The 27472-nt window shown below is 29.7% G+C and overlaps 1 protein-coding gene across 2 annotated transcripts in view; it reads right to left on the bottom strand.

The window, feature by feature from the left end:
• Positions 1-13596: 13596 nt before the first annotated feature.
• LOC144450195 (uncharacterized) overlaps positions 13597-27472 on the bottom strand; it is a 60865-nt gene continuing 46989 nt past the window's right edge. For both annotated transcript variants that reach the window (XM_078140778.1, XM_078140779.1), the window contains exons 8-10: positions 25993-26180; positions 24413-24619; positions 13597-14062 (exon numbers count right to left, since the gene is read on the bottom strand). In XM_078140778.1, coding sequence (XP_077996904.1) covers positions 13883-14062; positions 24413-24619; positions 25993-26180 — 575 coding nt within the window. In that variant the 3' untranslated portion in view covers positions 13597-13882. The remainder of the gene's footprint in view (positions 14063-24412; positions 24620-25992; positions 26181-27472) is intronic.

Here is a 27472-nt window from a genome sequence, read left to right as displayed (position 1 = left end):
CATACCCCATCCCCTATACTGACATACCCTATCCCCTTTACTGACATACCCTATCCCCTATACTGACATACCCCATCCCCTATACTGACATACCCTATTCCCTATACTGACATACCCCATCCCCTATACTGACATACCCCATCCCCTATACTGACATACCCTATTCCCTATACTGACATACCCCATCCCCTATACTGACATACCCCATCCCCTATACTGACATACCCCATCCCCTACACTGACATACCCTATCCCCTATACTGACATACCCCATCCACTATGCTGACATACCCAATCCCCTATACTGACATACCCCATCCCCTATACTGACATACCCCATCCCCTATGCTGACATACACTATTCCCTATACTGACATACCCTATCCCCTACACTGATATACCCTATCCCCTATACTGACATACCCTATCCCCTATACTGACATACCCCATCCCCTATGCTGACATACACTATCCCCTATACTGACATACCCCATCCCCTATACTGACATACCCTATCCCCTACACTGACATACCCTATCCCCTATACTGACATACCCTATCCCCTATACTGACATACCATATCCCCTACACTGACATACCCCATCCCCTATGCTGACATACCCCATCCCCTATACTGACATACCCTATCCCCTATACTGACATACCCTATCCCCTATGCTGACATACACTATCCCCTATACTGACATACCCCATCCCCTATACTGACATACCCTATCCCCTACACTGACATACCCTATCCCCTATACTGACATACCCTATCCCCTATACTGACATACCCCATCCCCTATGCTGACATACACTATCCCCTATACTGACATACCCCATCCCCTATACTAACATACCCCATCCCTTATACTGACATACCCCATCCCCTATACTGACATACCCTATCCCCTATACTGACATACCCAATCCCCTACACTGACATACCCCATCCCCTATACTGACATACCCCATCCCCTATACTGACATACCCCATCCCCTATGCTGATATACCCTATCCCCTATACTGACATACCCCATCCCCTATACTGACATACCCTATCCCCTATACTGACATACCCCATCCCCTATACTGACATACCCCATCACCTATACTGACATACCCTATCCCCTATACTGACATACCCTATCATCTATACTGACATACCCTATACCCTATACTGACATACCCCATCCCCTATACTGACATACCCCATCCCCTATACTGACATACCCCATCACCTATACTGACATACCCCATCCCCTATACTGACATACCCCATCACCTATACTGACATACCCCATCACCTATACTGACATACCCCATCCCCTATACTGACATACCCTATCCCCTATACTGACATACCCTATCATCTATACTGACATACCCTATACCCTATACTGACATACCCCATCCCCTATACTGACATACCCCATCCCCTATACTGACATACCCCATCCCCTACACTGACATACCCCATCCCCTATACTGACATACCCTATCCTCTATACCCCATCCCCTATACTGACATACCCCATCCCCTACACTGACATACCCCATCCCCTATACTGACATACCCTATCCTCTATACCCCATCCCCTACACTGACATACCCCATCCCCTACACTGACATACCCTATCCCCTATACTGACATACCCCATCCCCTATACTGACATACCCTATCATCTATACTGACATACCCTATACCCTATACTGACATACCCTATCCCCTACACTGACAAACCCCATCCCCTATACTGACATACCCCATCCACTATGCTGACAAAACCTGAACAGCGAACATCTTTGTTTACGTGCCGTAGGAAGGACAATAGTGGGATAAGCTGTACGTTACCTTGCTCGGTCCTTTCTACAAGTTACAGGGATCGCCACTTGAGGGCGCTCGGTAGCAATAACTCTTTGATAATTAATAAAAAAGGAAATAAGGTAGCCATGGTAAAGCTTGTCCATTTCAGACAGTTATCATTGTTTAGGAGGAAGAAAACCACAACATGGGTTGATTGTTTGTTTGTTTTTATTATTCATTGTATTTAAAAATCTTGTATTCTTACCAAAACGATGGAGGAATAAACCAAATTGGAAGTCCACATAGATGACGTACGATGTTTTTACGTCTACCGTAACAGCTTTCATAGCTTAAGTCAGGAAACACAATCATGACCACTTAACACTAATCCTGATACACAATCGCTACCACATAACACTAATCCTGATACACAGTCGCTACCACATAACACTAATCCTGATACACAATCGCGACCACATAACACTAATCCTGATACACAATCGCTACCACATAACACTAATCCTGATACACAATCGCGACCACATAACACTAATCCTGATACACAATCGCGACCACATAACACTAATCCTGATACACAATCGCGACCACATTACACTAATCGTAATAAAGCTTCACTGACTTCCTGGAATTGACCCAGACAAACTTTGTACTTTATTTTATGATGGAAATCAGGATGACCGATGGACACAAATAGCCAGGGAATAGGCTTTTACTGTCTATTTTGCACCTAGGCTTATTTCAGTGCATTCCCGATTTTCCTTTTCCGTTTTATTCAGACAATTGCTTTTATCTGGCATGTGCGAATATTTCTGTAGGACTGTCAATATTGACTGAGAGTTGTTGAGTTATTTATGTTTTCATGTTTAGTCTGTAAGTTGTATCTTCGTTTTTACCTCCCGTAAGGGTACGGCAGGTATTAAAAGGGGAATGTTGGTCTGTCTGTCTGTCTGTCTGTGTCATCATTTTTCTGTCTGTCTGTCTGTCTGTGTCATCATTTTTCTGTCTGTCTGTCTGTCTGTCTGTCTGTCTGTCTGTCTGTCTGTGTCATCATTTTTCTGTCTGTCTGTCTGTCTGTGTCATCATTTTTCTGTCTGTCTGTCTGTCTGTCTGTCTGTGTCATCATTTTTCTGTCTGTCTGTCTGTCTGTCTGTCTGTCTGTGTCATCATTTTTCTGTCTGTCTGTCTGTCTGTCTGTCTGTCTGTCTGTCTGTGTCATCATTTTTCTGTCTGTCTGTCTGTCTGTCTGTCTGTCTGTCTGTCTGTCTGTCTGTCTGTCTGTCTGTCTGTGTCATCATTTTCTAAAAATCGACTGGATCAATTGTAATGAAATTTGGGATATATAATCTTTAGGGTAATGGCTAGACATGATTTGGTTTTGAGCCAGATCTGTTAATGTTTAATTAGAGAAATTTGCATATTAATGAAATCAACTAATTATGCAATATCTTAAGACTGCATACTTCAATTTCAATATAATTTAGCATATTCGTTAAACATAGCAACATACATTTGTCCTATAAAATTCGTTGATGTACCTTACAGCGTTAATGAATAATTTGCATAATTAATTATTTTTGGTAATTAGGCTATATCTTAAGAATGCATACTTCAAATTCAACACAATTTAGAACATATGTTAACCATAAGAAACACATATGTCCTATCAAGTTTGTTGAGGTAACTTACAGTGTTAATGAATAATTTGCATAATTAATGATTTTCGGTAATTAGGCTATATCTTAAGAATACATACTTCAATTTCAATATAATTCAGTACACATGTTAACCTTAACAATCGCATATGTCCTGTAAAGCTTGTTGATGTACCTTTCAGTGTTAATGAATAATTTGCATAATTAATGATTCTTGGTAATTAGGCTATATCTTAAGACTGCATACTTCAATTTCAATATAATTCAGTACACATGTTAACCTTAACAATCGCATATGTCCTGTAAAGCTTGTGGATGTACCTTTCAGTGTTAATGAATAATTTGCATAATTAATGATTTTTGGTAATTAGGCTATATCTTAAGACTGCATACTTCAATTTCAATACAATTTAGTACATATGTTAACCATAACAAAGCGGATATGTCCTATAACATTTTTGATATAGCTTACAGTGTTAATGAATAATTTGCATAATTAATAATTTCCGGTAAGTAGGCTATATCTTAAGACTGCATACTTCAATTTCAATACAATTTAGTACATACGGTAACCATAACAAAGTGGATATGTCCTATAAAACTTTTGATATAGCTTACAGTTTTAATTATATATTTGCATAATTAATGATTTTAGGTAACTAGGTTGTATCTTAAAAATGCAAGCTTCAAATTTCGTATAATATGATACATATATCAACCATAATAATATGCACCTGTCCTATGAAGTTTGTTGCTACAACTTTTACCTTTAATGAGTATTTTGAATAATGATCGATATTCAGTAATTAAGCAGTAACATACACTCTTACATACAGTAACCTAAGAAAGCACGCTTGTCCAAAAACAAAGCCTGTTACCATTGTTTTTTTAGTTATTTGCATAATTAGTGATTCCCTTACGGGAGGCATTCAGTTTAAATCTGGTTATCGGATGTTTTTATCACTGTTATTGTGTGTTTGTTTACAACAGGTGTTATAATTACCCTTTAGGGATTTCATAAAGTATTATCTTATATTATCTTTTATCCAAAGTAGCAAAGTTGGTCAGTTTTATCCAAAGTAGTAAAGGTGGTTAGATTTATCCAAAGTAGCAAAGTTGGTCAGTTTTATCCAAAGTAGCAAAGTTGGTCAGTTTTATCCAAAGTAGTAAAGGTGGTTAGATTTATCCAAAGTAGCAAAGTTGGTCAGTTTTATCCAAAGTAGTAAAGGTGGTTAGATTTATCCAAAGTAGCAAAGTTGGTCAGTTTTATCCAAAGTAGTAAAGGTGGTTAGATTTATCCAAAGTAGTAAAGGTGGTTATATTTATCCAAAGTAGCAAAGGTGGTTATATTTATCCAAAGTAGTAAAGGTGGTTAGATTTATCTAAAGTAGTAAAGGTGGTTATATTTATCCAAAGTAGTAAAGGTGGTTATATTTATCCAAAGTAGTAAAGGTGGTCAGTTTTATCCAAAGTAGTAAAGGTGGTTAGATTTATCTAAAGTAGTAAAGGTGGTTAGATTTATCTAAAGTAGTAAAGGTGGTTAGATTTATCCAAAGTAGTAAAGGTGGTTAGATTTATCCAAAGTAGTAAAGGTGGTCAGTTTTATCCAAAGTAGTAAAGGTGGTTAGATTTATCCAAAGTAGTAAAGGTGGTCAGTTTTATCCAAAGTAGTAAAGGTGGTTAGATTTATCTAAAGTAAGAAGAATCAACGATATGAGAACTTAACGCTGGTTGATAGCAAATAAGTGGAATCAACAAGGATATTATTTTTAAACATTACTTTTAATATTTTAATAAAAACAAAAACACAATTTAATGCATCTCATATGAAAATACAGAAAAATTAAAATTTGGAGTTTGTCATGAAAATTTATGAAAATTGGATATATCAGTTCTATTTTGAAATGTTTTAGAACTTGCACACACAATATTGCGATTGCAAAACTTACAATTCCCCGACATTCCTAGAGTGAACCAGAATTGAAATAGTAGTAGTTGTATTGTATAGAGATCTAACTATTGTAACCAACTATAGCTATAGTTAACAACTAGTAGTTGTATTGTATAGAGACCTAACTATTGTAACCAACTATAGCTATAGTTAACAACTAGTAGTTGTATTGTATAGAGACCTAACTATTATAACCAACTATAGCTATAGTTAACAACTAGTAGTTGTATTGTATAGAGATCTAACTATTGTAACCAACTATAGCTATAGTTAACAACTAGTAGTTGTATTGTATAGAGACCTAACTATTGTAACCAACTATAGCTATAGTTAACAACTAGTAGTTGTATTGTATAGAGATCTAACTATTGTAACCAACTATAGCTATAGTTAACAACTAGTAGTTGTATTGTATAGAGACCTAACTATTGTAACCAACTATAGCTATAGTTAACAACTAGTAGTTGTATTGTATAGAGATCTAACTATTGTAACCAACTATAGCTATAGTTAACAACTAGTAGTTGTATTGTATAGAGACCTAACTATTGTAACCAACTATAGCTATAGTTAACAACTAGTAGTTGTATTGTATAGAGACCTAACTATTGTAACCAACTATAGCTATAGTTAACAACTAGTAGTTGTATTGTATAGAGATCTAACTATTGTAACCAACTATAGCTATAGTTAACAACTAGTAGTTGTATTGTATAGAGACCTAACTATTGTAACCAACTATAGCTATAGTTAACAACTAGTAGTTGTATTGTATAGAGACCTAACTATTATAACCAACTATAGCTATAGTTAACAACTAGTAGTTGTATTGTATAGAGATCTAACTATTGTAACCAACTATAGCTATAGTTAACAACTAGTAGTTGTATTGTATAGAGACCTAACTATTGTAACCAACTATAGCTATAGTTAACAACTAGTAGTTGTATTGTATAGAGATCTAACTATTGTAACCAACTATAGCTATAGTTAACAACTAGTAGTTGTATTGTATAGAGACCTAACTATTGTAACCAACTATAGCTATAGTTAACAACTAGTAGTTGTATTGTATAGAGATCTAACTATTGTAACCAACTATAGCTATAGTTAACAACTAGTAGTTGTATTGTATAGAGACCTAACTATTGTAACCAACTATAGCTATAGTTAACAACTAGTAGTTGTATTGTATAGAGACCTAACTATTGTAACCAACTATAGCTATAGTTAACAACTAGTAGTTGTATTGTATAGAGATCTAACTATTATAACCAACTATAGCTATAGTTAACAACTAGTAGTTGTATTGTATAGAGATCTAACTATTATAACCAACTATAGCTATAGTTAACAACTAGTAGTTGTATTGTATAGAGATCTAACTATTATAACCAACTATAGCTATAGTTAACAACTAGTAGTTGTATTGTATAGAGACCTAACTATTGTAACCAACTATAGCTATAGTTAACAACTAGTAGTTGTATTGTATAGAGACCTAACTATTGTAACCAACTATAGCTATAGTTAACAACTAGTAGTTGTATTGTATAGAGATCTAACTATTATAACCAACTATAGCTATAGTTAACAACTAGTAGTTGTATTGTATAGAGATCTAACTATTATAACCAACTATAGCTATAGTTAACAACTAGTAGTTGTATTGTATAGAGATCTAACTATTATAACCAACTATAGCTATAGTTAACAACTAGTAGTTGTATTGTATAGAGATCTAACTATTGTAACCAACTATAGCTATAGTTAACAACTAGTAGTTGTATTGTATAGAGACCTAACTATTATAACCAACTATAGCTATAGTTAACAACTAGTAGTTGTATTGTATAGAGATCTAACTATTGTAACCAACTATAGCTATAGTTAACAACTAGTAGTTGTATTGTATAGAGACCTAACTATTGTAACCAACTATAGCTATAGTTAACAACTAGTAGTTGTATTGTATAGAGACCTAACTATTGTAACCAACTATAGCTATAGTTAACAACTAGTAGTTGTATTGTATAGAGATCTAACTATTGTAACCAACTATAGCTATAGTTAACAACTAGTAGTTGTATTGTATAGAGATCTAACTATTATAACCAACTATAGCTATAGTTAACAACTAGTAGTTGTATTGTATAGAGATCTAACTATTGTAACCAACTATAGCTATAGTTAACAACTAGTAGTTGTATTGTATAGAGATCTAACTATTGTAACCAACTATAGCTATAGTTAACAACTAGTAGTTGTATTGTATAGAGACCTAACTATTGTAACCAACTATAGCTATAGTTAACAACTAGTAGTTGTATTGTATAGAGACCTAACTATTATAACCAACTATAGCTATAGTTAACAACTAGTAGTTGTATTGTATAGAGATCTAACTATTGTAACCAACTATAGCTATAGTTAACAACTAGTAGTTGTATTGTATAGAGATCTAACTATTATAACCAACTATAGCCATAGTTAACAACTAGTAGTTGTATTGTATAGAGACCTAACTATTGTAACCAACTATAGCTATAGTTAACAACTAGTAGTTGTATTGTATAGAGACCTAACTATTGTAACCAACTATAGCTATAGTTAACAACTAGTAGTTGTATTGTATAGAGATCTAACTATTATAACCAACTATAGCTATAGTTAACAACTAGTAGTTGTATTGTATAGAGATCTAACTATTGTAACCAACTATAGCTATAGTTAACAACTAGTAGTTGTATTGTATAGAGACCTAACTATTGTAACCAACTATAGCTATAGTTAACAACTAGTAGTTGTATTGTATAGAGACCTAACTATTATAACCAACTATAGCTATAGTTAACAACTAGTAGTTGTATTGTATAGAGATCTAACTATTATAACCAACTATAGCTATAGTTAACAACTAGTAGTTGTATTGTATAGAGATCTAACTATTGTAACCAACTATAGCTATAGTTAACAACTAGTAGTTGTATTGTATAGAGATCTAACTATTGTAACCAACTATAGCTATAGTTAACAACTAGTAGTTGTATTGTATAGAGATCTAACTATTATAACCAACTATAGCTATAGTTAACAACTAGTAGTTGTATTGTATAGAGATCTAACTATTATAACCAACTATAGCTATAGTTAACAACTAGTAGTTGTATTGTATAGAGATCTAACTATTGTAACCAACTATAGCTATAGTTAACAACTAGTAGTTGTATTGTATAGAGATCTAACTATTGTAACCAACTATAGCTATAGTTAACAACTAGTAGTTGTATTGTATAGAGATCTAACTATTGTAACCAACTATAGCTATAGTTAACAACTAGTAGTTGTATTGTATAGAGATCTAACTATTGTAACCAACTATAGCTATAGTTAACAACTAGTAGTTGTATTGTATAGAGACCTAACTATTGTAACCAACTATAGCTATAGTTAACAACTAGTAGTTGTATTGTATAGAGATCTAACTATTATAACCAACTATAGCTATAGTTAACAACTAGTAGTTGTATTGTATAGAGATCTAACTATTGTAACCAACTATAGCCATAGTTAACAACTAGTAGTTGTATTGTATAGAGATCTAACTATTGTAACCAACTATAGCTATAGTTAACAACTAGTAGTTGTATTGTATAGAGATCTAACTATTATAACCAACTATAGCTATAGTTAACAACTAGTAGTTGTATTGTATAGAGATCTAACTATTGTAACCAACTATAGCTATAGTTAACAACTAGTAGTTGTATTGTATAGAGATCTAACTATTGTAACCAACTATAGCTATAGTTAACAACTAGTAGTTGTATTGTATAGAGATCTAACTATTGTAACCAACTATAGCTATAGTTAACAACTAGTAGTTGTATTGTATAGAGATCTAACTATTGTAACCAACTATAGCCATAGTTAACAACTAGTAGTTGTATTGTATAGAGATCTAACTATTATAACCAACTATAGCTATAGTTAACAACTAGTAGTTGTATTGTATAGAGATCTAACTATTGTAACCAACTATAGCTATAGTTAACAACTAGTAGTTGTATTGTATAGAGATCTAACTATTATAACCAACTATAGCCATAGTTAACAACTAGTAGTTGTATTGTATAGAGATCTAACTATTGTAACCAACTATAGCTATAGTTAACAACTAGTAGTTGTATTGTATAGAGATCTAACTATTGTAACCAACTATAGCTATAGTTAACAACTAGTAGTTGTATTGTATAGAGATCTAACTATTGTAACCAACTATAGCTATAGTTAACAACTAGTAGTTGTATTGTATAGAGACCTAACTATTGTAACCAACTATAGCCATAGTTAACAACTAGTAGTTGTATTGTATAGAGACCTAACTATTGTAACCAACTATAGCCATAGTTAACAACTAGTTAGTGCATACATATTTCACAAGACAATTAAAACACTACTTATAATATAAAACAATATCTGAGGACTAAAAATGTGTCAATGGCATTGTAGCACAACTGTGGTTGGCTGTTGCTATAGGTGTCTTGTTGCTAGGCATATAAAATTTGTGATATTCAAACAAGTGACCTATCGATCAGAATACTTCTGCTGTTTTTTTGGTTTGTTTTTGTAACATATGTTGAAGCGGTTCTGTTATTCAGCTCTTCCACTATGAAGTTTTGTTTTAGTAATGTAATAAAGTGGTTAGTAGTTTCATATGATGACTCACACACATTTCACACAGAAAATTGGTAAAATCTTGTACTTTTATATTATAGTCACCATTGTACAAACATTCTTAGACAATTTGCATATTAATAACCCACTTGTCTTGAACAAATATATCTGCTCATTCCAAGACACAACAAATTCCAAGACACAACAAATTCCAAGACACAACAAATTTCAGGTGAATTGATCATTCAATTTTAGAGAAGATAAAAGAAGAAAAGTTGAGAGATGACAAGACACCAACGGAAAAAAGACACCAACGGAAAATCAACTTAACCTTGAAGCTTGGCACAGCTGTCACCGACAGCAGAGCTAAAAAATTGTTTATCAACACGCCAATCCATATTTGTTACTCACAGAATATGCACTATATTTCATTTTTGCTATGGGCTTTGTCTTGCTGGTAGGCATATTTGCAAACATGTTTGAATGTTTATTCACATGCTTGTTCAACAAAGTTGTTATCTTTGTAAATTATATATACACATCAATAAAACTATCCACCTTATAATTGACCAGTCTGCCAGGTTATTTATGAGTTTAAGTTTTTTTTAACCAAAAATAGCACCAATGGCATTGTAGCACAACTGTATTTGGCTGTTGCTATGGACATGGTCTTGTTGGTAGCGATATTTGCATACATTTTTGGAATCTGTATTAACTTGCCTACCCTTCCCCCCACTTTTCATCTTTTCAATATAAACCATCATTTAGCTGTTGCTATGGGCGTGGTCCTGTTGCTAGGCATATTTCTATACATTTTGTGAAACTTAGTCACTTACCTACCCATCCCTATTGTTATCTTTTGTAATATGCATCGTCATTTCACTGTTGCTAAGGGCATGACCATGGTTGCTAGGGCCAATTATGTTGAAATGTTTCAACCCAATCACCATGCAGTTTCACAATATACGTTTTTGACCAAAATTGAGATTTTTAGACCTAATTTGCATATCACTGAAGGAATCATCACCTCATGAATACAGCTTCATCTACACATCCCCTGATGCATCCCCATCAACTTTCAGCTTAATCTGCTCAGTCTTTCGGAACTATATATTTTTGACAAAAAAGACACATTTTAGACCTAATTTGCATATCACTGATGGGGTCTTCATGTCATGAACAATTCTTTATCTGAACACACCTAAGAATGTTCCCACCAAATTTCAGATTGATCTGCTGAGTAGTTTTGGAGTTTAAGTTTTTTGACCAAAAATCACATTTTTTGACCCAAATCACACACCGGTGGTAAGATCATTTTGTTTTGAGCACTTTCCCAACTTGACACCAAAGGTAATATACCCACCACGTATCATGGCAATTGGTCCAGCGGTTTTTGACTTCAAGTTGTTTACACCCACCCACACAACCACCCACCAATATGCTAGTCCATGCTAACAATAGGTGTTCATTTGCTGAATTGTCTTTCTATTCCTGCAATATATGTGATTATTTGGCTGTTGCTATGGCTTGGTCTTGTTGCTAGGCACATTTGCATACATTTTTGAATGTTTATTCAATTGTCTATTAATTCCTGTTATCTTTGTGAAATACACCACCGTTTGGCTGTTGCTATGGGCGTGGTCATGGTTGCTAGGGTATTTGCATACATTTTTTGAATGTCTACTCACTTGCCTACCAGATGATGCTGTTATTTGACCAAAATATATTGCCATTTGGTTGTTGCTAAGGGTGTGGTCATGGTTGCTAGGGCCAATTTTGCCAAAATGTTTAGAAGAAAATCTGCAGAATAACACTTTCAGAAACATCTCACCAAGTTTCAGACTCAGTGACCAAGTACTTTTTGAGATATACGTTTTTTGACCAAAAATGAACATTTTACACCTAATTTGCATATCACTCATGGAATCATTGTATGCTTATAATATTTCTTTGTCCATACATCCCTAGATGCATTCCCATTAAATTTCAGCCCAATCTGCTCAGTGGTTTTGGAATTATAGATTTTTGACCAAAAAGACACATTTTAGCCCTAATTTGCATATCATCGAACAATTCTTAGGAAAAACACCCTGAAGAACGTTTCACCCAAATTTCGGCATAATCTGCCCGGTAGTTTTTGAGTTTCAGTTTTTTAACCAAAATTCACATTTTTTTACCCAAATCACAAACCGGTGGCAAGATCATTTTCATTTGAACAATTTCTCAACTAGACACTAAGGTAATGGACCAACCAAATATCATGGCAATCATTTCAGCCGTTTTTGACTTTAAGTTGTTTACACACACACACACACACACACACACACATACACACACACAAACACACACATATCTACACACACACACACACACACACAAACACACACATATCTACACACACACACACACACACACACACAGACAAACAGACAGACGCTGGGCGATCCCTATTGTACTACTGAAGCTCAGTTCAGTTGCGCTAATAAAAACAAGAAATGAGTACTTTACTGTCTTTCAGTGAATAAAATAGTATTTACATGAGATAACAAATTGTTTGCAAAATATACAAAACATTTCATCCAATATATCCTATCATCTCAATTATACTATGACATCATATCTGTGAATTTGATGTTATGACATCATATATGTGAATTCGATGTTATGACATCATATCTGTGAATTCAATGTTATGACATCATATATGTGAATTCAATGTTATGACATCATATATGTGAATTTGATGTTATGACATCATATATGTGAATTTGATACTATGACATCATATCTGTGAATTCAATGTTATGACATCATATCTGTGAATTTGATGTTATGACATCATATATGTGAATTTGATGTTATGACATATCTGTGAATTCGATACTATGACATCATATCTGTGAATTTGATGTTATATAATATCTGTGAATTTGATACTATGACATCATATCTGTGAATTTGATGTTATGACATCATATCTGTGAATTTGATGTTATGACATATCTGTGAATTCGATACTATGACATCATATCTGTGAATTTGATGTTATGACATCATATCTGTGAATTTGATGTTATGACATCATATCTGTGAATTTGATGTTATGACATCATATCTGTGAATTTGATGTTATGACATCATATCTGTGAATTCGATGTTATGACATCATATCTGTGAATTTGATGTTATGACATCATATATGTGAATTTGATGTTATGACATATCTGTGAATTCGATACTATGACATCATATCTGTGAATTTGATACTATGACACCATATCTGTGAATTTGATGTTATGACATCATATCTGTGAATTCAATGTTATGACATCATATCTGTGAATTCAATGTTATGACATCATATCTGTGAATTTGATACTATGACATCATATCTGTGAATTCAATGTTATGACATCATATCTGTGAATTTGATACTATGACACCATATATGTGAATTCAATGTTATGACATCATATCTGTGAATTTGATACTATGACATCATATCTGTGAATTCAATGTTATGACATCATATCTGTGAATTTGATACTATGACACCATATATGTGAATTCAATGTTATGACATCATATCTGTGAATTTGATGTTATGACATCATATCTGTGAATTCAATGTTATGACATCATCAAAATCTGATTGATTAACTTCTCAGAGATGCAAATAGGTTTACAGGATACAATGCAGGGTGTCACATGATCAGTTGAAAGGTCAAGGATTCCTAGGTTAAAGGTCAAATTTCACATTAATAACAGGTTATAGGTCAGATGTTGATGATGATGGACTGTGTTGATTTGATATTTGTTCTAATTTCTGTTTATATGTTTCAGCTTCTAACTGTTTCTGTTCTAACTGTTGTTTATATTTTTCTGCTTGTTTCTGAGCTTCTTGCAGCTGTTTTTCCAGATCCTTGGCAGCTGAACTGTCAGAGTTATCCTGTAATATAACAAACATTGTATTAAGTTGGTTTAATATAACGTACATCAGATTCAGTTGGCTTAATATAACGTACATCAGATTCAGTTGGTTTAATATAACATACATTGGATTAAGTTGGTTTAATATAACATACATTGGATTAAGTTAGTTTAATATAACATACATTAGATTAAGTTGGTTTAATATAACATACATTGGATTAAGTTAGTTTAATATAACATACATTAGATTAAGTTGGTTTAATATAACATACATTGGATTAAGTTAGTTTAATATAACATACATTAGATTAAGTTGGTTTAATATAACATACATTAGATTAAGTTAGTTTAATATAACATACATTAGATTAAGTTGGTTTAATATAACATACATTAGATTAAGTTGGTTTAATATAACATACATTGGATTAAGTTGGTTTAATATAACATACATTAGATTAAGTTGGTTTAATATAACATACATTGGATTAAGTTGGTTTAATATAACATACATTAGATTAAGTTAGTTTAATATAACATACATTGGATTAAGTTGGTTTAATATAACATACATTGGATTAAGTTGGTTTAATATAACATACATTAGATTAAGTTGGTTTAATATAACATACATTAGATTAAGTTGGTTTAATATAACATACATTAGATTAAGTTGGTTTAATATAACATACATTAGATTAAGTTGGTTTAATATAACATACATTAGATTAAGTTGGTTTAATATAACATACATTAGATTAAGTTGGTTTAATATAACATACATTAGATTAAGTTGGTTTAATATAACATACATTGGATTAAGTTAGTTTAATATAACATACATTAGATTAAGTTGGTTTAATATAACATACATTAGATTAAGTTGGTTTAATATAACATACATTGGATTAAGTTGGTTTAATATAACATACATTAGATTAAGTTAGTTTAATATAACATACATTAGATTAAGTTGGTTTAATATAACATACATTGGATTAAGTTGGTTTAATATAACATACATTAGATTAAGTTGGTTTAATATAACATTGGATTAAGTTGGTTTAATATAACATACATTGGATTAAGTTGGTTTAATATAACATACATTAGATTAAGTTGGTTTAATATAACATACATTGGATTAAGTTGGTTTAATATAACATACATTAGATTAAGTTGGTTTAATATAACATACATTAGATTAAGTTGGTTTAATATAACATACATTAGATTAAGTTGGTTTAATATAACATACATTGGATTAAGTTGGTTTAATATAACATACATTAGATTAAGTTAGTTTAATATAACATACATTAGATTAAGTTGGTTTAATATAACATTGGATTAAGTTAGTTTAATATAACATACATTGGATTAAGTTGGTTTAATATAACATACATTGGATTAAGTTGGTTTAATATAACATACATTGGATTAAGTTAGTTTAATATAACATACATTGGATTAAGTTAGTTTAATATAACATACATTGGATTAAGTTGGTTTAATATAACATACATTGGATTAAGTTGGTTTAATATAACATACATTGGATTAAGTTAGTTTAATATAACATACATTGGATTAAGTTGGTTTAATATAACATACATTGGATTAAGTTGGTTTAATATAACATACATTAGATTAAGTTGGTTTAATATAACAAACATTGGATTAAGTTAGTTTAATATAACATACATTGGATTAAGTTGGTTTTATATAACATACATTGGATTAAGTTGGTTTAATATAACATACATTAGATTAAGTTAGTTTAATATAACATACATTAGATTAAGTTGGTTTAATATAACATACATTGGATTAAGTTGGTTTAATATAACATACATCAGATTAAGTTGGTTTAATATAACATACATTAGATTAAGTTGGTTTAATATAACATACATTAGATTAAGTTGGTTTAATATAACATACATTAGATTAAGTTGGTTTAATATAACATTGGATTAAGTTGGTTTAATATAACATACATTAGATTAAGTTGGTTTAATATAACATACATTAGATTAAGTTGGTTTAATATAACATACATTGGATTAAGTTGGTTTAATATAACATACATTGGATTAAGTTGGTTTAATATAACATTGGATTAAGTTGGTTTAATATAACATACATTAGATTAAGTTGGTTTAATATAACATACATTAGATTAAGTTGGTTTAATATAACATTGGATTAAGTTGGTTTAATATAACATACATTAGATTAAGTTGGTTTAATATAACATACATTAGATTAAGTTGGTTTAATATAACATACATTAGATTAAGTTAGTTTAATATAACATACATTGGATTAAGTTGGTTTAATATAACATACATTGGATTAAGTTGGTTTAATATAACATACATTAGATTAAGTTGGTTTAATATAACATACATTAGATTAAGTTGGTTTAATATAACATACATTAGATTAAGTTGGTTTAATATAACATACATTAGATTAAGTTAGTTTAATATTACATACATTAGATTAAGTTGGTTTAATATAACATACATTAGATTAAGTTAGTTTAATATAACATACATTGGATTAAGTTGGTTTAATATAACATACATTAGATTAAGTTGGTTTAATATAACATACATTAGATTAAGTTGGTTTAATATAACATACATTAGATTAAGTTAGTTTAATATAACATACATTAGATTAAGTTGGTTTAATATAACATACATTAGATTAAGTTGGTTTAATATAACATACATTAGATTAAGTTGGTTTAATATAACATACATTAGATTAAGTTGGTTTAATATAACATACATTAGATTAAGTTGGTTTAATATAACATACATTAGATTAAGTTGGTTTAATATAACATTGGATTAAGTTGGTTTAATATAACATACATTAGATTAAGTTGGTTTAATATAACATACATTGGATTAAGTTGGTTTAATATAACATACATTGGATTAAGTTAGTTTAATATAACATACATTAGATTAAGTTGGTTTAATATAACATACATTAGATTAAGTTGGTTTAATATAACATACATTAGATTAAGTTGGTTTAATATAACATACATTGGATTAAGTTGGTTTAATATAACATACATTGGATTAAGTTGGTTTAATATAACATACATTAGATTAAGTTGGTTTAATATAACATACATTGGATTAAGTTGGTTTAATATAACATACATTAGATTAAGTTGGTTTAATATAACATACATTGGATTAAGTTGGTTTAATATAACATACATTAGATTAAGTTGGTTTAATATAACATACATTGGATTAAGTTGGTTTAATATAACATACATTAGATTAAGTTGGTTTAATATAACATACATTAGATTAAGTTGGTTTAATATAACATACATTAGATTAAGTTGGTTTAATATAACATACATTAGATTAAGTTGGTTTAATATAACATACATTGGATTAAGTTGGTTTAATATAACATACATTGGATTAAGTTGGTTTAATATAACATACATTAGATTAAGTTGGTTTAATATAACATACATTAGATTAAGTTGGTTTAATATAACATACATTAGATTAAGTGGTTTAATATAACATACATTGGATTAATTGGTTTAATATAACATACATTAGATTAAGTTAGTTTAATATAACATACATCAGATTCAGTTGGTTTAATATAACAAACATCAGATTAAGTTGGTTTAATATAACATACATTGGATTAAGTTGGTTTAATATAACATACATTAGATTAAGTTGGTTTAATATAACGTACATTGGATTAAGTTGGTTTAATATAACATACATTAGATTAAGTTGGTTTAATATTACATACATTAGATTAAGTTGGTTTAATATAACATACATTGGATTAAGTTGGTTTAATATAACATACATTGGATTAAGTTGGTTTAATATAACATACATTAGATTAAGTTGGTTTAATATAACATACATTAGATTAAGTTGGTTTAATATAACATACATTGGATTAAGTTGGTTTAATATAACATACATTAGATTAAGTTGGTTTAATATAACGTACATTGGATTAAGTTGGTTTAATATAACATACATTGGATTAAGTTGGTTTAATATAACATACATTGGATTAAGTTGGTTTAATATAACATACATTAGATTAAGTTGGTTTAATATAACATACATTGGATTAAGTTGGTTTTATATAACATACATTAGATTAAGTTGGTTTAATATAACATTGGATTAAGTTGGTTTAATATAACATACATTAGATTAAGTTGGTTTAATATAACATACATTAGATTAAGTTGGTTTAATATAACATACATCAGATTAAGTTGGTTTAATATAACATACATTGGATTAAGTTGGTTTAATATTACATACATTAGATTAAGTTGGTTTAATATAACATACATTAGATTAAGTTGGTTTAATATAACATACATTAGATTAAGTTGGTTTAATATAACATACATTAGATTAAGTTAGTTTAATATAACATACATCAGATTAAGTTGGTTTAATATAACATACATTAGATTAAGTTGGTTTAATATAACATACATTGGATTAAGTTGGTTTAATATAACATACATTGGATTAAGTTAGTTTAATATAACATACATCAGATTAAGTTGGTTTAATATAACATACATTAGATTAAGTTAGTTTAATATAACATACATCAGATTAAGTTGGTTTAATATAACATACATTGGATTAAGTTGGTTTAATATAACATACATTAGATTAAGTTGGTTTAATATAACATACATTGGATTAAGTTGGTTTAATATAACATACATTGGATTAAGTTGGTTTAATATAACATACATTAGATTAAGTTGGTTTAATATAACATACATTAGATTAAGTTGGTTTAATATAACATACATTAGATTAAGTTAGTTTAATATTACATACATTAGATTAAGTTGGTTTAATATAACATACATTGGATTAAGTTGGTTTAATATAACATACATTAGATTAAGTTGGTTTAATATAACATACATTAGATTAAGTTGGTTTAATATAACATACATTGGATTAAGTTAGTTTAATATAACATACATTAGATTAAGTTAGTTTAATATAACATACATTAGATTAAGTTGGTTTATTATAACATACATTAGATTAAGTTGGTTTAATATAACATACATTAGATTAAGTTGGTTTAATATAACATACATTGGATTAAGTTGGTTTAATATAACATACATTGGATTAAGTTGGTTTAATATAACATACATTGGATTAAGTTAGTTTAATATAACATACATTAGATTAAGTTGGTTTAATATAACATACATTAGATTAAGTTGGTTTAATATAACATACATTAGATTAAGTTAGTTTAATATAACATACATTGGATTAAGTTGGTTTAATATAACATACATTAGATTAAGTTAGTTTAATATAACATACATTGGATTAAGTTGGTTTAATATAACATACATTAGATTAAGTTGGTTTAATATAACATACATCAGATTAAGTTGGTTTAATATAACATACATTAGATTAAGTTGGTTTAATATAACATACATTAGATTAAGTTGGTTTAATATAACATACATTGGATTAAGTTGGTTTAATATAACATACATTAGATTAAGTTAGTTTAATATAACATACATTGGATTAAGTTGGTTTAATATAACATACATTGGATTAAGTTGGTTTAATATAACATACATTGGATTAAGTTAGTTTAATATAACATACATTAGATTAAGTTGGTTTAATATAACATACATTAGATTAAGTTAGTTTAATATAACATACATTAGATTAAGTTGGTTTAATATAACAAACATTGGATTAAGTTGGTTTAATATAACATACATTAGATTAAGTTGGTTTAATATAACATACATTAGATTAAGTTGGTTTAATATAACATACATTAGATTAAGTTGGTTTAATATAACAAACATTAGATTAAGTTGGTTTAATATAACATACATTGGATTAAGTTGGTTTAATATAACATACATTAGATTAAGTTGGTTTAATATAACATACATTAGATTAAGTTGGTTTAATATAACATACATTAGATTAAGTTAGTTTAATATAACATTGGATTAAGTTGGTTTAATATAACATACATTGGATTAAGTTGGTTTAATATAACATACATTGGATTAAGTTGGTTTAATATAACATACATTGGATTAAGTTGGTTTAATATAACATACATTAGATTAAGTTGGTTTAATATAACATACATTAGATTAAGTTGGTTTAATATAACATACATTGGATTAAGTTGGTTTAATATAACATTGGATTAAGTTGGTTTAATATAACATACATTGGATTAAGTTGGTTTAATATTACATACATTAGATTAAGTTGGTTTAATATAACATACATTAGATTAAGTTGGTTTAATATAACATACATTGGATTAAGTTGGTTTAATATAACATACATTGGATTAAGTTGGTTTAATATTACATACATTAGATTAAGTTGGTTTAATATAACATACATTGGATTAAGTTGGTTTAATATAACATACATTGGATTAAGTTGGTTTAATATTACATACATTAGATTAAGTTGGTTTAATATTACATACATTAGATTAAGTTGGTTTAATATAACATACATTAGATTAAGTTGGTTTAATATAACATACATTAGATTAAGTTGGTTTAATATTACATACATTAGATTAAGTTGGTTTAATATAACATACATTGGATTAAGTTGGTTTAATATAACATACATTAGATTAAGTTGGTTTAATATAACATACATTAGATTAAGTTGGTTTAATATAACATACATTGGATTAAGTTGGTTTAATATAACATTGGATTAAGTTGGTTTAATATAACATACATTGGATTAAGTTGGTTTAATATTACATACATTAGATTAAGTTGGTTTAATATAACATACATTAGATTAAGTTGGTTTAATATAACATACATTGGATTAAGTTGGTTTAATATAACATACATTGGATTAAGTTAGTTTAATATAACATACATTAGATTAAGTTGGTTTAATATAACATACATTAGATTAAGTTGGTTTAATATAACATACATTGGATTAAGTTGGTTTAATATAACATACATTGGATTAAGTTGGTTTAATATAACATACATTGGATTAAGTTAGTTTAATATAACATACATTAGATTAAGTTGGTTTAATATAACATACATTGGATTAAGTTGGTTTAATATAACATACATTAGATTAAGTTGGTTTAATATAACATACATTGGATTAAGTTGGTTTAATATAACATACATTGGATTAAGTTGGTTTAATATAACATACATTGGATTAAGTTGGTTTAATATAACATACATTAGATTAAGTTGGTTTAATATAACATACATTGGATTAAGTTGGTTTAATATAACATACATTAGATTAAGTTGGTTTAATATAACATACATTGGATTAAGTTGGTTTAATATAACATACATCAGATTAAGTTAGTTTAATATAACATACATTAGATTAAGTTGGTTTAATATAACATACATTGGATTAAGTTGGTTTAATATAACATACATTAGATTAAGTTAGTTTAATATAACATACATTGGATTAAGTTGGTTTAATATAACATACATTAGATTAAGTTGGTTTAATATAACATACATTAGATTAAGTTAGTTTAATATTACATACATTAGATTAAGTTGGTTTAATATTACATACATTAGATTAAGTTGGTTTAATATAACATACATTAGATTAAGTTGGTTTAATATAACATACATTAGATTAAGTTGGTTTAATATAACATACATTGGATTAAGTTGGTTTAATATAACATACATTAGATTAAGTTGGTTTAATATAACATACATTGGATTAAGTTGGTTTAATATAACATACATTAGATTAAGTTAGTTTAATATTACATACATTAGATTAAGTTGGTTTAATATTACATACATTGGATTAAGTTGGTTTAATATAACATACATTGGATTAAGTTGGTTTAATATAACATACATTGGATTAAGTTGGTTTAATATAACATACATTGGATTAAGTTGGTTTAATATAACATACATTGGATTAAGTTGGTTTAATATAACATACATTAGATTAAGTTGGTTTAATATAACAAACATTGGATTAAGTTAGTTTAATATAACATACATTGGATTAAGTTGGTTTAATATAACATACATTGGATTAAGTTGGTTTAATATAACATACATTAGATTAAGTTGGTTTAATATAACATACATTAGATTAAGTTGGTTTAATATAACATACATCAGATTAAGTTGGTTTAATATAACATACATTGGATTAAGTTGGTTTAATATAACATACATTAGATTAAGTTAGTTTAATATAACATACATTAGATTAAGTTAGTTTAATATAACATACATTAGATTAAGTTGGTTTAATATAACATACATTGGATTAAGTTGGTTTAATATAACATACATTGGATTAAGTTAGTTTAATATAACATACATTAGATTAAGTTGGTTTAATATAACATACATTGGATTAAGTTGGTTTAATATAACGTACATTAGATTAAGTTGGTTTAATATTACATACATTAGATTAAGTTGGTTTAATATAACATACATTAGATTAAGTTGGTTTAATATAACATACATTAGATTAAGTTGGTTTAATATAACATACATTAGATTAAGTTGGTTTAATATAACATACATTAGATTAAGTTGGTTTAATATAACATACATTAGATTAAGTTGGTTTAATATAACATACATTGGATTAAGTTAGTTTAATATAACATACATCAGATTAAGTTGGTTTAATATAACATACAATAGATTCAGTTGGTTTAATATAACGTACATTGGATTAAGTTGGTTTAATATAACATACATTGGATTAAGTTGGTTTAATATAACATACATTAGATTCAGTTGGTTTAATATAACATACATTGGATTAAGTTGGTTTAATATAACATACATTGGATTAAGTTGGTTTAATATAACATACATTAGATTAAGTTGGTTTAATATAACATACATTAGATTAAGTTGGTTTAATATAACATACATTAGATTCAGTTGGTTTAATATAACATACATTGGATTAAGTTGGTTTAATATAACATACATTGGATTAAGTTGGTTTAATATAACATACATTGGATTAAGTTGGTTTAATATAACATACATTGGATTAAGTTAGTTTAATATAACAAACATTGGATTAAGTTGGTTTAATATAACATACATTGGATTAAGTTGGTTTAATATAACATACATTGGATTAAGTTAGTTTAATATAACATACATTAGATTAAGTTGGTTTAATATAACATACATTGGATTAAGTTGGTTTAATATAACATACATTAGATTAAGTTGGTTTAATATAACATACATTGGATTAAGTTGGTTTAATATAACATACATTGGATTAAGTTGGTTTAATATAACATACATTAGATTAAGTTGGTTTAATATAACATACATTAGATTAAGTTGGTTTAATATAACATACATTGGATTAAGTTGGTTTAATATAACATACATTAGATTAAGTTAGTTTAATATAACATACATTAGATTAAGTTGGTTTAATATAACATACATTGGATTAAGTTGGTTTAATATAACATACATTGGATTAAGTTGGTTTAATATAACATACATTGGATTAAGTTGGTTTAATATAACATACATTAGATTAAGTTGGTTTAATATAACATACATTAGATTAAGTTGGTTTAATATAACATACATTAGATTAAGTTAGTTTAATATAACATACATTAGATTAAGTTGGTTTAATATAACATACATTGGATTAAGTTGGTTTTATATAACATACATTAGATTAAGTTAGTTTAATATAACATACATTAGATTAAGTTGGTTTAATATAACATACATTGGATTAAGTTAGTTTAATATAACATACATTGGATTAAGTTGGTTTAATATAACATACATTGGATTAAGTTGGTTTAATATAACATACATTGGATTAAGTTGGTTTAATATAACATACATTGGATTAAGTTGGTTTAATATAACATACATTGGATTAAGTTGGTTTAATATAACATACATTGGATTAAGTTAGTTTAATATAACATACATTGGATTAAGTTAGTTTAATATAACATACATTAGATTAAGTTGGTTTAATATAACATACATTGGATTAAGTTGGTTTAATATAACATACATTAGATTAAGTTGGTTTAATATAACATACATCAGATTCAGTTGGTTTAATATAACATACATTGGATTAAGTTGGTTTAATATAACATACATTGGATTAAGTTGGTTTAATATAACATACATTGGATTAAGTTGGTTTAATATAACATACATTGGATTAAGTTGGTTTAATATAACATACATTGGATTATAAAACTTTTAACTTACCCCATCCTCACTGACTGGTACATCTTGAGTAACTATGGTAACAGTATTTGGTGTATCATTCGCCATGGCAACCATCAGAGGGGCTGATGTAGTTGTCCCTGTAGGTGTCTGAATAGATGAAAGCTGTGATACGGGAATGTCTTCATGAGATTGATCGGTTACTATGGTGATGACACGCTGACTACTACTATCTTCACTTCCAACTACCTATGAAGTAAATATTATATACAGATTTCAGAGAAGTATTCAGATTGGAGAAGTGAGTACATGATAAAGACAGAGTGTGGTACAAAGAAGTGTGTGGTACAGAGAAGTGTGTGGTACAGAGAAGTGCGTGGTACATATAGAGAAGTGTGTGGTACATAGAGAAGTGTGTGGTACAGAGAAATGTGTGGTACAGAGAAGTGTGTGGTACATATAGAGAAGTGTGTGGTACATATAGAGAAGTGTGTGGTACATATAGAGAAGTGTGTGGTACAGAGAAGTGTGTGGTACATATAGAGAAGTGTGTGGTACATATAGAGAAGTGTGTGGTACATATAGAGAAGTGTGTGGTACATAGAGAAGTGTGTGGTACAGAGAAGTGTGTGGTACATATAGAGAAGTGTGTGGTACATATAGAGAAGTGTGTGGTACATAGAGAAGTGTGTGGTACAGAGAAGTGTGTGGTACATATAGAGAAGTGTGTGGTACATATAGAGAAGTGTGTGGTACATATAGAGAAGTGTGTGGTACATAGAGAAGTGTGTGGTACAGAGAAGTGTGTGGTACATATAGAGAAGTGTGTGGTACATAGAGAAGTGCGAGGTACACAGAGAAGTGTGTGGTACATAGAGAAGTGTGTGGTACATAGAGAAGTGTGTGGTACAGAGAAGTGTGTGGTACATAGAGAAGTGTGTGGTACATATAGAGAAGTGTGTGGTACATAGAGAAGTGTGTGGTACACAGAGAAGTGTGTGGTACATATAGAGAAGTGTTTGGTACATATAGAGAAGTGTGTGGTACAGAGAAGTGTGTGGTACATAGAGAAGTGTGTGGTACATAGAGAAGTGTGTGGTACATTCAGAGAAGTGTGTGGTACATAGAGAAGTGTGTGGTACACAGAGAAGTATGTGGTACAGAGAAGTGTGTGGTACATAGAGAAGTGTGTGGTACACAGAGAAGTGTGTGGTACATAGAGAAGTGTGTGGTACACAGAGAAGTGTGTGGTACATATAGAGAAGTGTGTGGTACATATAGAGAAGTGTGTGGTACATAGAGAGAAGTGTGTGGTACATATACATGTAGAAGTGTGTGGTACATAGAGAAGTGGGAGGTACATAGGTGCTGCAATTATTGGCCAAGGCCGAAAACTGAAGGAAATAGTGATTGCATGAAAATACAAAGACATCTGCTAGTGCCCAAATAAGGCAGGCAATAAGTGTTTCATAACACACCACATTTCAGGCACATATTCTTGCCAAAGTGAAAGTAAAGCATTGGTGGGATTAGAATCAGTAATAAAGCCCTCTGTATGTAAATTAAGGTCACTATGGGTCATTAGTCCATGCCATATGACATGGTCTAGGCCAATCACAAACCTGTTCAATGGCACTATCCACTGAAGTGTTTTCTTGACTATCACCACTGCCTCCACTGTTTGCTGTGTTGGGATTTTTTGACCAGTTTAAAGCTAATTTGCCAGCCTCTGTCAGTGTCAATGTCTGCCCACTATCCACTGTTACTGTCTGGGCTTCTAACCAAGATAACGTCTCTTGTGTACTGGTAGCTGATAATTAACAAATAACATATCATTAGTCCTTAAACACATTCTTCAGGTTGGTAAAATAAAGTAATAATACGCTCTGTACCATGACCAAGTGTTCTTAGTACTTGATAAATGTCCAACTAAGGGTTCTTAGTACTTGATAAATGTCCATCCAAGGGTTCTTAGTACTAGCTAAATGTCCAACCAAGGGTTCTTAGTACTTGTTAAATGTCCAACCAAGGGTTCTTAGTACTTGTTAAATGTCCATCCAAGGGTTCTTAGTACTTGTTAAATGTCCAACCAAGGGTTCTTAGTACTAGCTAAATGTCCAACCAAGGGTTCTTAGTACTTGTTAAATGTCCAACCAAGGGTTCTTAGTACTTGTTAAATGTCCATCCAAGGGTTCTTAGTACTAGCTAAATGTCCAACCAAGGGTTCTTAGTACTTGCTAAATGTCCAACCAAGGGTTCTTAGTACTTGTTAAATGTCCATCCAAGGGTTCTTAGTACTAGCTAAATGTCCAACCAAGGGTTCTTAGTACTTGTTAAATGTCCAACCAAGGGTTCTTAGTACTTGTTAAATGTCCAACCAAGGGTTCTTAGTACTTGGTAAATGTCCAACCAAGTGTTCTTAGTACTTGTTAAATGTCCAACCAAGGGTTCTTAGTACTTGTTAAATGTCCATCCAAGGGTTCTTAGTACTTGTTAAATGTCCAACTAAGGGTTCTTAGTACTTGATAAATGTCCATCCAAGGGTTCTTAGTACTTGTTAAATGTCCAACTAAGGGTTCTTAGTACTTGATAAATGTCCATCCAAGGGTTCTTAGTACTTGATATATGTCCAACCAAGGGTTCTTAGTACTAGCTAAATGTCCAACCAAGGGTTCTTAGTACTTGATAAATGTCCAACCAAGGGTTCTTAATACTTGATAAATGTCCAACGAAGGGTTCTCAGTACTAGCTAAATGTCCAACCAAGGGTTCTTAGTACTTGTTAAATGTCCAACCAAGTGTTCTTAGTACTTGTTAAATGTCCAACCAAGGGTTCTGAGTACTTGATAAATGTCCAACCAAGTGTTCTTAGTACTTGTTAAATGTCCAACCAAGGGTTCTGAGTACTTGATAAATGTCCAACCAAGTGTTCTTAGTACTTGTTAAATGTCCAACCAAGGGTTCTTAGTACTTGTTAAATGTCCAACCAAGGGTTCTGAGTACTTGCTAAATGTCCAACCAAGGGTTCTTAGTACTAGCTAAATGTCCAACCAAGGGTTCTTAGTACTAGCTAAATGTCCAACCAAGTGTTCTTAGTACTAGC

Source organism: Glandiceps talaboti, chromosome 19 (assembly GCF_964340395.1).
Source record: "Glandiceps talaboti chromosome 19, keGlaTala1.1, whole genome shotgun sequence".
Classification (NCBI taxonomy): domain Eukaryota; kingdom Metazoa; phylum Hemichordata; class Enteropneusta; family Spengelidae; genus Glandiceps; species Glandiceps talaboti.
This window is presented reverse-complemented; position numbering and strand designations above follow the sequence as displayed.